General features: G+C 40.6%; 1 protein-coding gene across 3 annotated transcripts in view; it reads right to left on the reverse strand.

Moving 5' to 3' along the window:
* SLC7A2 (solute carrier family 7 member 2) overlaps positions 1–12,733 on the reverse strand; it is a 73,720-nt gene extending 60,987 nt beyond the window's left edge. The window contains exons 1-2 of one of the 3 annotated variants that reach the window (XM_032618560.1): positions 12,112–12,345; positions 11,435–11,483 (exon numbers count right to left, since the gene is read on the reverse strand). In XM_032618560.1, the coding sequence (XP_032474451.1) occupies positions 11,435–11,443 (9 nt within the window). In that variant the 5' untranslated portion in view covers positions 11,444–11,483; positions 12,112–12,345. Of the gene's footprint in view, positions 1–11,434; positions 11,484–12,111; positions 12,346–12,589 lie in introns of those variants that run through there. The other 2 variants (XM_032618561.1, XM_032618562.1) reach the window with 2 other exon arrangements.
* Positions 12,734–15,476: the final 2,743 nt, after the last annotated feature.

Raw genomic sequence — 15,476 nt, forward strand, 5'->3', positions numbered from 1 at the left:
ATTTTTACAAGAGAATATTTTTGGCTGAATGAAAGGATAATGAAGCTAGCCTACGAGACAAATACGAGCTCTAAGAAGCAGGGAGAGGACATTCTGCCAAGATTGAATTTTGCTTCCACTCAGAGTATCCTTAAGAGAATAGGGAAATCCGGAAAACCTGAAAATTGATGGGAGTCAACTCCCATCAATAGCTACTATATGGATATTTCCCAACCTCTTTCTTTCTATGTGTCTTTTTAAGAAAGGAAAATAGATTTGGAATTGCTTCATTTGCCAGTGTGTTCTGACATATTTAAAGGGATCTAGGATACAAATATGGGTTTTCTTGGCTGCAGTCTCATTCCACAATGTGACATTCTCACAATGTCAGGAACTCTGCTTGGTTCTGTGTAAATCTTTTATCAGTCACTCTTCCCAACTCCCAGTGTATGTTTTTGGGACACATGGTATTTTAAAATGGATTGCTCTCTGGTTCACAGTTCCCAACCATTCCTTACTATTTTGCACTAACCTGTTTCACTCATTTGTATCACATGCCTGTACCCAGGGAATTGGGATCAAATCAACGGGAGACTCTGTGAGGTAAAGGAAGCCTCATGAATGTGCTCAGCTACTTTGCTCCCAAGCAATCCTGTAAGGGCAGAGCATGTACTCTTGCAGGGAAGAATCAAGATTATTACGTGCCTTTGATATTTACATGCTGTTTGTGGGTTGAGAGAAGCCCAGGATTTTCCTTTTTGACCTACACTGTTACATAGACGTTTTGGGGATTAAGAAATTAAGGACAAAATGCTGATTGCTTTCTTCAGTTATAGATAGTCTCAACATTTTGTTTTTAAATATGAAAATATTATTATTTATGATACTAGTTAGGAAATTTTGACTCTCCTGCAGCTATGTCTGCACATGTACAATCTCCAGCTCACTCTTACATAGTACACATGCCTATGAGGAATGGTTGGGCATGGTTCTGCTTAAAATGAAATGTATAGGCTTCTTCTGAGCCTAGAATCTCATGATTTATTAAACTAGCAATGCATATATTATGCCTTTAAAGACATGGAAAATCCAATTCAGAAAATAATTGCAGTAGAAGTTCTGTTGACAAGAATACTAGAGAAACATTACTTTCTCTGCCTTAAAACATTATTCTAGGGCTTCACTGGTGGCGCAGTGGTAGAGAGTCTGCCTGCCGATGCAGGGTACATGGGTTCGTGTCCCGGTCCGGGAAGATCCCACATGCCGTGAAGCGGCTGGGCCCGTGAGCCGTGGCCGCTGAACCTGCACGTCTGGAGCCTGTGCTCTGCAACGGGAGAGGCCACAACAGTGAGAGGCCCGTGTACCACAAAAAACAAACAAACAAATATTATTCTACATACATCATTTTGGGGAGGGCAAAAAAATAAAGATTTTTGCATTCTTTTTTCCCCTTTTATTTCACTCAACAGAAATTATACTTAGTTCAATAAAATGAGCACCTTTCTTCCAATTCTTGAAAACAGTCTGAATTCTGATTCATGCATACAAAATTAGAAGTGAAATTATATAGCTCCACTTTACTGATTTCTCTGGTCTAATATGTAATGAATTAAAATTGTATGTGATGAAGTAAAGCCCCATTCCTAAAACAAAAGACTCTTGAACTTTCAATTACCATTGGTACCAACTACTAAGCTGCTACCTGCACTCCTCACTAGTCAAGTTACCTCCACTTCGGTAATACCATCCTGCCCACCATAGGCCACCATCATGTACATATTTCCCACCACACACAAGCATCGACCAACAACTATGAACAGGCCGGTGATGGTGAATCAATAGAAAGTCAAATATTGGATTGCAACTCTACTAAATTCTTTCAAAATTGGGATTAGCAAAATGATGTGGGTTCTTGAAACTTTAAGGCTTAAAACGCTTATAAAAATTAATTTACTACCAGTTCTAGTAGTTCAATGAGATAAACAGTTCCTTATGCTTTCAAAGTCACTAGAACAATTTTTTTGCAAGCAGCTCATGGAACATACCCAGCATTAGCAATGCAGTTAAGAATAGAAAAATACTTTAATTCACCAGAATAACTTTTAAAATGATAATACTAGGCTGTTTGTCCTTCACATTTCTTTCTTACACTGTAGCAAAAAAGATCAGAATAATGTAAATATGCTATTCATTATTCAGAAAGTTCATGTGATCCATTTCAGTGAAATAAAATGCACCATCAACAGAAATTTTATGCAAAGTCTGTTCTTTTTTTGTTTGGTTCACTGAACTAAGTGCAAACCATCTGTTAGCTATGATAATCAGAAAAAGCAAAAGTTCAAACAGGTTTTTTTTGAAAGATAGCACAACAGCACTCCACACAGAACTTGTTTAAAAGCACCACTTACGAGGTATAAATCCTGATGACTTTAGATGGCTTAGAATCCATGTGTGAAGTCTTTTTATTTTTAGGTTAAGATTACATTTTTCCATTTTGGGGGCTAAAATATGCTATTTAATAAAACTGTTCACATCACGAGCTTGTCGCTATTACTAAAATGTCTTATTCAAATATGTTAATTTCCAAGAAATTTTTAAATGAAAAACTTTCAAGTTAAAATTGTCTTTTGATCCCCACTTATAAAATTCCTACCACCTAAGTAGTGTATTATAGTGATTAGGATTTGCTTTTACACCAACGGAATGGCCTGGAATAAATCAGCGCTTTTGCTAAGTCAAAAAGCTTGAAATCACGTCTTCACTCTGCTCCTAGCTGTCCTGACCTCAGATGAGTTACAACTCTTAAGATCTCACTTTCTTAACTGTTAAAAGAGAGCTCTAAAATGTCATTCTCAGGAGCCTACTTCCCTTCCAAACCTGCCTAGCACCGTGCTTGGTACACTTAGAGCCAAGAACTCAGTAACTGTCCATGACCACAGGGGCTGGAGGTGAAAGCTTCCAAACTTCAGAAACTGCCCACAAGACAGCTTTCGGTGTATTGTTAAGTTTAGGGAATGGAATACAAAACCTGCCGGCACGACAGCGTGTCACCATCCTTACAATGGTAGAACCAAACTTCCAGGATGCAGTGCCTTATTCATGTACTATCATCTAATGAAAAAATGATTTTGTTTTAAAGGTGGAATTCTAAGTTTCAGAAGAGTTTACAACAGGCGCGTTTTCGAAGCTCTAGTACTACAAATTTTATCAACACCCGCTATTGTTTCTCCATGGCCTGTAAATGCGCTTTGTGCTATTTTCTTGATGAATACTGCACACAGATCCGACTCCACCTACACAACCACCATGTCACAAATGTAATGAATGTAAGAGAGGGCCTTTTTGCAACAAAACCTTACAGATCTTAATCACTTACAAAACAAGTCTGGCAATGGATAAGAATTTCAGTAGAGAAACCAACTTAAAAATTCTTCACTCTGCTTTGCTATTAGTCATTAGGCATGCTATTAAACAAACATGACAAGTAAAAGGAAAAGCTTTCAGTTAGTTATTTTATTTTTTTTGCAGTATGCTGGCCTCTCACTGTTGTGGCCTCTCCCGTTGTGGAGCACAGGCTCAGCGGCCATGGCTCACGGGCCCAGCCGCTCCGCGGCATGTGGGATCTTCCCGGACCAGGGCACGAACCCATGTCCCCTGCATAGGCAGGTGGACTCCCAACCACTGCGCCACCAGGGAAGCCCTCAGTTAGTTTATACTTTGAAAACTGACAAGGCTCTGCGGTGATGCTTACGTCTTTATTATGACCTCTTTAGTTCTATTAAACTATAAGTTTATTACATTTCAGAGATTTCTACAAGAAGATCCATGTCAGACAGACATTGAGCCATAAGGTTGGATTTCTAATGTCACTCGAAAGATATTCCAATTTTAGATAAGAAAAGAGAGCACTAATTATTCTTATCCATTCTTTCTTTTTCTTCCCATTTGTGTATATATTATACATACTCAATGATCTCAGTTTAACTTAGAATCAAATTTATTTCCGTAGACATAGACATCTGTGAATCTCAGAATTTGGAGGAAAGAATTCTGAGAATTTTGGAGGAATTTGATGCTGGTGACAATTAAAGTCCAAAGTATCCCTTCAAGGCCAGGGAACTGCTTCCACCATGGCACAAACGGGAATGGTCATCACTGCATTATTGTCTGGGCTCTTTAACTCGGAGCACCCCACTGCCCCACCCGCCTCTGAGCCCATCCTCAGCTCGTCCTCGGAGGCCACAAGCAATGTTATATCAACAAGGGGAAAGGACGTATGACCGGGACGGCCCCATCCTGCCCCAAAGTGCTCTCTCCTAAGACAGTTTTCCCACGGGTTGAAATGGCTTCTGAGTCACAGGGTTCTTTCTTATTCTGGGTTCCAGAGACCCTAGGTGTCCACTGGTTGGAATTCAGGGATTCTTGAACTCCCATGGGGTGGGGGCACTTTACATGCATATGTGTGATTCTTCTTTCTTCTACTGAAGTATAGACATTATTAGAATCAAAAGAATTTGACATCTTTGATATCTTTGTATATCAAAGAATTCTAAGTACTACAGGACTTATACCAAAGAACTGTAAGTGCCATTAGTTCAAATACAGTTGATCAAAACTGTATGAAACTTGTCATGAAGTCTTTCATTAGAAAAGACATATGTCAATGTAATCTTTTCTTTTTCAACCTGAATCTCTTTAGTTCTCCCACCTGATTTACTTGTCCAGTCTTTTAGGAGGTACACAGTTACATTTCAGAGACTGCTTAAACAGCATGGACCTCATGTTGTAAACATTAATATGATTCTATGAAAAAGAATATGACCTTGAATTTCTGCTCCAAATGTGTCTATGTAAATTCATAGTATAGGTTAAAAAGCCAAAGAGAGGAAACTATTCACTCTGAACACCATGAAGCTCCATAGAGACTAAAGTGGGAGCCCCACCGGCCTCTCTCATTCACCTCTTCAGACACGTGCTCACACGGCACGGAGCTGGTGTTCAAGACTTACTCCAAGTGCTGAGACGCACTAAAAACTCAGCAGTGCCCTTTAATTTCAAAGGGATGAAAAAACTGAACTCTCAGTAAGTTTTACACTTGGATGAAGGTTGTTAGTCCTTCTGTCAACTCCTTCCTGAAAGTCCAGATCGCTGCAAAATGTCAAAAACTAAAAGCTGAAACAGCAATCTCACTTCGCCTGATTAATCATGGTCAATTTGACTTCATTTTCGAGCATGGGCTGCCTTGGAACAAAGGTAAATTCCTAATGTCGCCGAAACACTCCAGAATGTTATTAAGCCCTTAGGATGGAGTGTCAAAGCTCACCCCAGGCTCCTTCTAAGTCTCACGAAAATATCTCCCAAACAATTGCTCAGATTACAACGGAATTAAATAAACCACTTAAATCTTTGTGTTGGATTGAAATACAAGTATAAAATTGTGTTGTTTAATATGATAATTAAAGCACATAAAAAATCTATACAGAGTAGCCTGAATTTTTTTGGACATAGGCTTTTCCCAGAGGAATTCATGTCCAAGTTGATTCAAACTACAAGGAAGTTTTCATTTGGATTTTTATCAGGACAAGCACCTCAGCAAATTGCAAATATCCTGTGTACTATGAGCCCATTGAAAAATAATAAGTATCCTTTTCTTCAAGGTACCAGGAATGGGGCTTCCCTGGTGGCGCAGTGGTTGAGAGTCTGCCTGCTGATGCAGGGGACACGGGTTCGTGCCCCGGTCCGGGAAGATCCCACATGCCGCAGAGCGGCTGCACCCGTGAGCCATGGCCGCTGAGCCTGCGCGTCCAGAGCCTGTGCTTCACAACGGGAGAGGCCACAATGGTGAGAGGCCCGCGTATCGCAAAAAAAAAAAAAAAAAAAAAAAAAACCAGGAATGTTATGGAAGTGAATATAAAGGAATTTTAGGAGGAAAAAAAATCACTGTCTAAAGAAAGCTGTCCTTCTGAACGAAAGGAAAATTTCATTCAGTACAGATGTTCTCTACTTGAAGGAAAAACACAAAGGAGACATTTGTGAAAATTTTATTTACTAATTTATTTAGGGGAAATTTTAAATTTTATTTATTCATATATCATTTTAAAATCATAATACAGCGAATATCCACCCACCACCCAACCCAAGAATCTAAAATGGGTAATATTTATTGGCCATACATGAGCCAATAATGGCATGACAAAGTGTACTGCAAACAAAGAATTATGATTAAAGGAATTCTGAGCATCTGAGGTCCATTAAACAAAAACCCTATGAAGTGATTTTTACCTAGTAGAAATGGATTCACCCCAAGAGTCCTTTAAATAAAGATTTGCCTATTACACTGAGAATGTAAATCAATTCCCTATTCCCCCCCACACACATCAACCTCTTGGGAACAATTATCAGATTTTTTTTTTAAAAGGTACATTCACAAGAGCCTGAAACCTGGAAGGTGAAGCAGTGGTACCCAGTTGCATGTCTTCATTAAAAACCCTCCTTGTACAATAGAAGAGCTATGTTGAATATGACAGTAAATATATTTTTGGTTATATAATTTATTTTGGAACATTTTTTTCTTCTTCTAGGTCAATGGTAGGAACTGAACCGAATGTGTTTCCTTCTAACAAAAGAACTTTCCCCTCTCTAACAAGTAACAGAAAAGTATCTCTTCAGCAACCAGCATTTTTTTTATCAGTCCTTTGTCCATTCTAAACTGAAAGCCAAGACTGGAACCAACACTAAACTGTAGCTGGGGACTGCTTTCCTGGATTTCAGAGGGACTCCTGCAGGAGAAGCAAAAGTGGGAGGGATGGCTGAAGACCTCTTACGATTTTTATATTCCTGACAAGGCCCCTTATGGGTTTTAAACTCACTAAGTTTGTATAAATGCACTAAACTTAACCAACATAACACTCAACTGTCAGAGTGAGAAGTTAAGATAATCTCATGTTCTTAATTTGACTGCACTTTTGGAATGACTTTATTCTTCAAATTTTCCACCTAAAATATAATCTCCTAATGTGTTTTAACTTTCCTCTAAGACCTTTCAGAATAGTATGAATTCTCAGTTAAACATCATAATTTTCTTGAGTGTCAGGGTAATAAATGACAGACAGTTCTGCCAATGATTAATAAGTATTATTGCCCCTTCCAAAATGCAAATTTTTGTGAATAAATGCTCAGCCAGAACTCAAGTCTAAGTGATCCAAGTTTCACTAAAGAGCAACTGGAGGAGGAAGAGGGATAGTGGTTTTAACAGCAATAATAGTAACTGTAATGGTGATGACAATAGTACCTTAAATTGATGGAGCATTTAGTCTATGTCAGGAACACAACACACATTATAAAAAGAGAAGTTTAGGGCTTCCCTGGTGGCGCAGTGGTTGGGAGCCCGCCTGCCGATGCAGGTGACACGGGTTCGTGCCCCGGTTCGGGAAGATCCCACATGCCGCGGAGCGGCTGGGCTCCGTGAGCCATGGCCGCTGAGCCTGCGCATCCGGAGCCTGTGCTCCGCAACGGGAGAGGCCACAACAGTGAGAGGCCCGTGTACCGCAAAAAAAAAAAAAAGTTTAGAACAGGACTGTTACTTCTCCTTCTGATACCTTCAGCTTTGTGTATGGCTCAATCAAATGGCAGCTTTATCATTCTCTTCCTACTGTGTGTGTACTCGTTAACTCCTTCACTGGTGGTCAAAGCCCACAGAGACAAAGTCATTGATTTATTCTTCGCTTCTCTACAGACTCTCGATCTGGGCTGTATATATTTATTACACATATTCATCCAAAATCGATTAGCTAACCTCCGATCATGGAAGACTCCAAATGGATCATCTCCTAGGATATTCTTAGAATCAAAGTCATATTTCCTATTCCAAGGGAATCCCAATGTATCAAAACAGTATTTCAGTAATTTGTTTGTACGTACAATTGCTAAAAACTATGATTTTGCGTGCTAGTTTCACAAAAATCAAATTCAGCTGTTTCCACCAAATGGATGCATTTTTTTTTTTTAAGAAACCAGAAGGATGAATGGGGGCTGGTGAGGGAGAAAATCCAAAGGATACAGATACTTTGGAAAAATACAATTTGCATGTGATACAGAGATGACTTCCCACCCCACCACTCAAATATATTTCAAATTCTAGAGATTTTTAGTGTGATTTTTTTTTAAGTAGAAATTGAATTGCATTCTGAAAAATCTTCCCCAAGTTCACATTGAGGAAGTAAACAAATAAGGCTGAACATGCAAAGAGAACCAATTTCTTCCTTACGGTTCAATATATAATGACTGTTAATCCCACTAGTGACTACCATCATTATCATCATTTACCAGATGATAGCTGGATATCCAGAGCCAAGTGGAAGAAAAGACCCTAACCCATCAACTTTTATCTTCTAATTATGATAAGTTACCAACTCAGATAACATCTCCCTGCCCACAAAAGAGTAGAATGAATAAAAAGTGAGCTTGAAGGTTTATGTTAAACTTGACTTTTTGAAAAGACAAGCATCTGTTTTTAAATTGAAAGATCCATTAAAATCAAAAAAAAAGATGGACAACAGTAGAAGCATAAAATGAGAGCATCTTAATTACAGTATTGTTCAGCATCCCTGGCGACATCAAGCTCTATCCACAGTGATCACTAGGTCTCCACTGGAAGGAAGTGGGCTTTGATGGCATAAACAGCATTGTATTAGGTATGCTGTATGAAGACTTAAAAGCCTTTGATGAAACCAGAGTGGGCGAAGGAAAGAAAAGAATTTTCCCCACAACTGTGGGAAAAACTAGCAAGAATCAACAAGGAACATAAAAATTCTTTGTTGTGTATTGTTCATAAAATATTCCAAAAATGAATATAACATAGTCAGGGCTTTTTTTTTTAAAAAACTCCTAGAAGAAAGGTTATGAAATGTTCTTATCTCATCCACCTCACTGCAAATCCCAGATGATACAAGTTCTGAACAGAGGCGCTAGTTAGTATGCAGTACTGGAATAGGTGTGAACGTATGGGTTTTATTTTTGTATTTTTATTTATTTTTGTAGTGGGATAAGGAGAAGGCATAAAATTAAATACATGACATTTGCAGTACTAAGTCATCACAGAGGACACCCAGCTGATGTTTCAATCTTGGATGTAAGAAACTTCAAGATTTCAACAAACCTTTCACGTTCGTACACACCCAGAAAACCTAGAACCACAGACTTTTCCGAGGAGAGATATTGGAAGTAAAAGTCTAAATATGAACAGAAGCGATGTGACCCACATATTCAAATCCAGACTTTTAAACAAAAACCACATTAACTCAAATCTTAAGTCAACACTAATTGTACTTACCAATGAGAAGGTTAACAATGGCAGCAGAGGCCATTCTCAGAAACATTTAAGGTTTAAAAGAGTCCACGAGCACTTGAAAAATAATAGCATACTGCTTGTTTCCACAGATTAATATATAACAGTTATTTTTACTAAATTGGACAAAAAAAATTTGTAGGTAAATCATGCTCTGATTATCTTAACTCAGCTAGTTAGAGCCTGATCAACTAGTTAAGAGTCTGGTGGAAATGAACCCCCAGTTGTTGCTTTGGTTTTGTCCATAGCATCTACAACATTTCCACAGACACCACTTCTTAGAAAATAGCCAGAAATGCAATGAAAGGAAAATATAAGAGTCAGGACAAATTTGTTACTACCAGTAAAACAGAAATGCCAAAGCACATGTGCTTTTGATGATGGAATAGAAAGTAACATCCTCTTCATATTTCAGAGAATGTGTTCCTTGTTTGCTTCCTGGTGTAGAGAGTACTGAAGTCATCTGTTTATAGGTGTCGTTACTTTACATAAAATTACAACAAAATAAATAACTACTCTTAAAATCCATCAATGGAGGGTTTCCAGAATATAAAAATAATTGTAGAATCTCTCCAAAATTGGAGCTGCACACTACTTTTCAATGTCTGATGCTGAGTACAGAGCAGGGACTCAGTACTTTCCAATGAAGGAATATACCTTTGAAGACAGACACACACCCTTTCTTAAAGTATTAAAATCAGTGGCGTTCACTCAACAATAAGGAGCACATGTTATGTGCCAGACATTGTGTTAGGCTGTAGAATGAAAAGCTATTAAAACAGAAAACAATGAAAAGAACAATATCATTATTTTTTTTTTCTTATCCAGGCTATATTTACACGGTTTTGAATATTCAGATAAAGGTGTAGGAATAAGTTAACCACTTAAGTCCTCAAAATCATTTAGACAAGAGGTATCATGTAACTGAAATCTTAGTTAACTGAGTTTTTCAGTGTTCAGTTGGGTGACAAAACATCCAAATGGGCACATGTTACTAAGTATGCGAATATTCAGAAATATTCTCAACTGAAAATGTTGCTTTTGTTCTAAATGTCTGACATGCAGTAAGTAGTCTACGAGAAGCCAGTCCATGAAATCAATGTGTTCATATCCTGTTTGGGGAAATAATAAAAGAAATAGCAACCTACCAGTATCTTCAAGGTTCTGTTTTGAAAGTTGGTCACTGAAGGGCATCAAAATAAAACAAGCAGATGGCTCTGAACACTTAAAAAATACATACATGTATAGAGAGACAGATATGGATATATGGAGCAGCAAGCAAATATAACAAAACAGAAGGGAAGACAGAAACTAAGCTAGAGAAGTCACAAAGAAAAACTATGAGGGAGAGTCCATTTGAAAAAGCAGGGCCAAAAAAGAGAAGAAATGGCCACAGACAAGTGCTCCAGGTCTGGCCAGAAGAGCCAGGAGAGCCAATGATAAATTACGCAAGGCAGCCCGAGAAGAGAACAAGGTAGGCCACCTAGAAAGGAGACTAGGCACCTCCACTCTGAGAAGGTGGGCAGGTTTGCAGTAGAAGGCAAGAAACATGAACTTTAAAATCCTTCGGACACATATGTCCCAATGACAAAAACATATGAGCGTACAAGACGAAAAACTCCAGAGTATTTTCAGACTTTTAAAACTCCAACAGGTACCACGTCTTCCCTTCCAGCCTCTAAATCCAGGTATAATGATTAGAGACTTTGGAATCAAAAGGGCTTTAGTAACAGGTTAAACTAAACAAGGCCAAGGATTCTGCGAATTGAATCCTTGCAGATACCATGCAGAGTTTTACTCTGGTTTCCAAGGCCATGGCACACCCAAAAAGACTAAGTAAGGTAAATGACATTCCCCTAATCAAGGCACAGTGCAGAAACCAAATGAGGGGCAAGGGAGGAAACCTGAAAACTCCTAATAAATAATGTGGCTTCCAGAGTCATCCAGAGTAGCTAACTAGCAGCTTTTCAGGGAGAAATAAAAATGCATATGTTCTATTTCACTGAGAAATCATTCCATGTCCAGCTTTAGTGAGATTAAAAGAAAAAAAGGATTTAATATTACAAAAAGGAAAAAGCAACCATAAACATATAATTAGCATATTCTTACCCTGTACATCTTCTAGAAGAAGATCACAAGCACAAATGTTTGCAATTTCCTGAGGAAATAATTATTATTAATGCTGAGGGGGAAGAGAAGTGACAGAGGTTCTAAAGACTGCCTAGGGCAAGAGCAAAAAAGCATCAAGTGGGAAGCCACAGACACACTGACTTCGTATCTCAAGTCCCGCCGGGATTCAGATAGCGCTACTTGAATAAAATCTGACGATATCCCCTAGTTAAAAGGATGAGTGTTTCTGTAGAAACAACTAGATAAGTCTTATCCCCAGTCTAAAAACTGCTTTTTTAGGCAGTTCTACATAAATATTTGAGAGTTTGAATATCTGAACATTTTTACTCCTGAAATCTGGGTACTGTTTGCACTTCAAAAGACTTATATAACTCTGTGAGCGGATTTCTTTTCAATATCTTTAAGATACAATCTCTGAAAATGTTAGTCCTTGGATTGGATATACGCATACCCAGAACTTGCAAAGCTCTCCGGAGGAACGGGTACTCTGGGGTTGACCGGCAGAGTTCCTAAACGTCAAGAATGGTATTTGGAGTTCAAGGTTGAAGGCGGCATGAAATAGGCTTAAAAGACTATAGCCCATCTCAAAAGGGTTTAAAACTGCACCCCATTACTTAAAAAATACCCCAAACAGACAGCACGACGAGCCATTTTACCTGTCCTACCAGTCCCGGGCAGGTCAGGGTGTGAAAAGACTTCCAGAGCTCCGAGCGGTGTCCTATATGTAACCCAAGAGCCTCAAGCGAGCGGCAGGCGACTTCGGGGACCCGCCAGTGCGTAGGGCGGGGTGGGGAGGCCCGGCCGGTCCTCCCGCACGAGGGTGCACAGGGCCCCTCGGGAACAGGGCGGCCAAAGGGAACCGCGGCGTCGCCGTGCAAGGCCGCCTACCGGCCCCCACGACACGCACGACGGCCGCGGAACCCGACGCCCTGGGGGCCGCACGGAGCGAGGCGAAGCCCGGAGCGCGGCCCCGGGACTCTCCGTCTCCGAGGGGCCGGAGCGCGGCCTCCAGGCAGCTGCGCGCAGCTGGACGCGGCCCCGGGCGCCTCCGCCCCAGCCCTATCACTCCGGCTCGGCGCCCAGGCCGCCCCTCGCCTGCGGCCCCTCCGCGCCGCCCGACCCTCGGCAACTTACTGGGGCAGCGCGAGGGCCGCGACGAGGGGTCGGGGATGGGCGAGCGGCAGGAGAGTGTCGGGGCTCGCGGCTCGGGGAGGCTGCTGGAGCGGCCGCCGCCTCGCTGGTCCGCGCCGAGACTAGCGCCGGGGCCGCCGCGCTGCAGAAGGCGGGCTGGGCAGGTGGGCGCAGCTTGTGTAGCCGCGCCGGGGGCGGGGCCTGGCCGGGGGGCACCGCCTCCCCCTCCCCCCTTCCTCCCCCTCCAGCCCCCGCGCTCGCCGACCCCCCACCCGAGCCCGCCTCCCGCCCCGACAGTCCAGGCCACGCTGCCAGCCCTCGGGGTAGGAGGGTCGAGCTGCAGCGCCGCGGAGTCTGTCTACGGCCCGGTGCACTTGGCCGTGCGCTCGGCCAGGGCTAGGCCCGTGGGCGCCGGCGGGCGGAGAGGCCGAGCTCTGCCGGTCGGCGAATTCTTGCTTTCCCTGGAGGTCCCAGCCTCAGGCGCATCTCCGAGGCTGCTTCTAAGTAGAGTTCCTCTAAATGGGATTTTTGTCCCCGATTTATTTTTTATTCTGAAAAGAATTTGCAAGTAAGAAAGTAATGATAATAAAATATGTCAAGAACCGTAATAAATAGAACCCAGATGGGCGTGCTTTGTCAAATAGTACCACTTCACCAGTAAAAACCGTAAACCGTTTATTACAATGTTTAGTTGCTAGTTTGAAAATCCCGGTAATGTGAATAGGTAGTCCTGATGATTTAGGGGTGGGCTTATAAGAAAGTGACATTTGCTGTTTCTGAGAGAGTAGTAGAGTTACATGACCAAGGTTTCTCATGCTGTGCTGTTGTTTACTTTAGGGGTCTCTGAGAAGATTAAAGACACAATATGAAACTGTTCATTTTAATCCAAAAGGAGGCCAACGCTGGCACTGAATTGAACAGTGAGTGTATATTATTGTTTTTGTTTGATGGAAAGATCTACCTTATTTTGTTTAGTGTTGTGGTAAACATCTTTATTCATCTACCAGTAACGCTCTTCACTTTGGCAAAGTGCCAAATTCATATTGAAGGATTATATGTACATTTTTCATGTGATGTTCTAAATCATTCTTAACTTCTCTAAGACATGTGTTCCCAAGAGAATCTGATTAAAGATTTAGGGCTTCACTCCAGAAACTGGTCCATGTACAAAATCTCAATGACTATTTCAGAAGCGCATGTACCTCATGAAGCCATTAAGAACCCCATTAAAGAACTGGAAATCTAAATAGCAACATGGCTACAAGAGTATTATCTGTCCCAGTAAATGTCCTAAGTAAGAGAGACACTGTTAATATAAACTTACTTTTATAGTATAAAACGGATTCCTTATGCAAATAATTATTAATGACATTGAGGAAAATGATACATATAGACTCTGACACCAAATTCATTCAGTCCCACAAAGGCTAAGAGGCATTGTACAGGGGGGTGAAGACTGAAGACTCAAGAGTATTTGTCTAATTTCTAAAGGTTAAGAACACAATCTAAATGTTTTTACCTGTTTTTTTTCTTTAATAGAGATTGCTATTTTTTAATGTATGAGATTATTTCCCCGCATATTTTTATTTAAACATCGTGAAGGGACAGTCTGTAATTAGGTTGCAGAACAATGATTGGGGATAAACTAATCTATTTGACATTTAGAAACTGCCAATTTAGTCAAAATACCAATCTTTGAGTTTATCTAGTAATCTGCCCATCTGATTTTGGTACTTCCTGAAACAATACATGTGTCCATGTGTGTGAAAAATAAAAGCTATTTCATCTCTAAGCAAAAACGAACAAGTCCTTTCTAACAAGCACAATGTTTGATGAATATCTTGACACAGTAGAAGTTTTTTTTTAATTAATTTATTTTATTTTTGTCTGCGTTGGGTCTTCACTGCTGCATGCGGGCTTTCTCTAGTTGCAGCGAGCAGGGGCTACTCTTCGTTGTGGTGCACGGGCTTCTCATTGCGGTGGCTTCTCTTGTTGTGGAGCATGGGCTGTAGGTGCGCAGGCTTCAGTAGTTGTGGCTCGTGGGCTCAGTAGTTGTGGCTCGCGGGCTCTAGAGCACAGGCTCAGCAGTTGTGGTGCACGTGCTTAGTTGCTCCACGGCATGTGGGATCTTCCTGGACCAGGGATCAAACCAATGTCCCTGGCATTGGCAGGCGGATTCTTAACAACTGTGCCACCAAGAAAGTCCCACACTAAAAGTTTTGATTTATATATCCCTTTTCCTGTTTGCAATTATGTGTTAACTGTGAACCCCGTATCTCATCTTTGGTTATTTCTCAAATGTTAAAATGTATTTAGATGTAGAAAGAATAGAAGATCCACATATCTAGTATGAGTCTTTAAGACTGACTCTGAGAGACAAAGGATATTAGAATAGAATATTTAGAAGTAAAATGTTTGACATGGACTAAGCTATTTTGACATCTTCATTTGCATTTCCTTTAGCACTACTCTATTCCTGCTACAGAAACAGAATTATTGTCTTCTCCCTATTGGATTAATCCTTTCATCCACCTCTGCCTCACCTGTGTGGAGTACTGTACAGTAATCACTTTTCATTTTCATCTGTCAAACTTCCTGCTTAGAAATGAAACAGAAAATCCAAGTTAGTCATTTTCAGCAGAAGGAGTAATCTAGGTTGTTGTCTTCCAAAGGTTTCAGAAACATTTGTGCATGTCTGAACTCCTAAGGTTTTATGAAATTACAGGAAAGTTCAAGGGACTTTTGTAGCTCAATAAATTCCACACTCTGTACTCCTACACTTGCCAAACACAACCTAGAGTAAGTCTCATATCCACGAATAAGGGATTTACTTTAACTATCAAGGCTGAATGAGTTGATTCTTATTAGTTCTAATTTTGGCTCCATTATC

This window comes from Phocoena sinus, chromosome 21 (genome assembly GCF_008692025.1).
Source record: "Phocoena sinus isolate mPhoSin1 chromosome 21, mPhoSin1.pri, whole genome shotgun sequence".
NCBI classification, from domain to species: Eukaryota; Metazoa; Chordata; class Mammalia; order Artiodactyla; family Phocoenidae; genus Phocoena; species Phocoena sinus.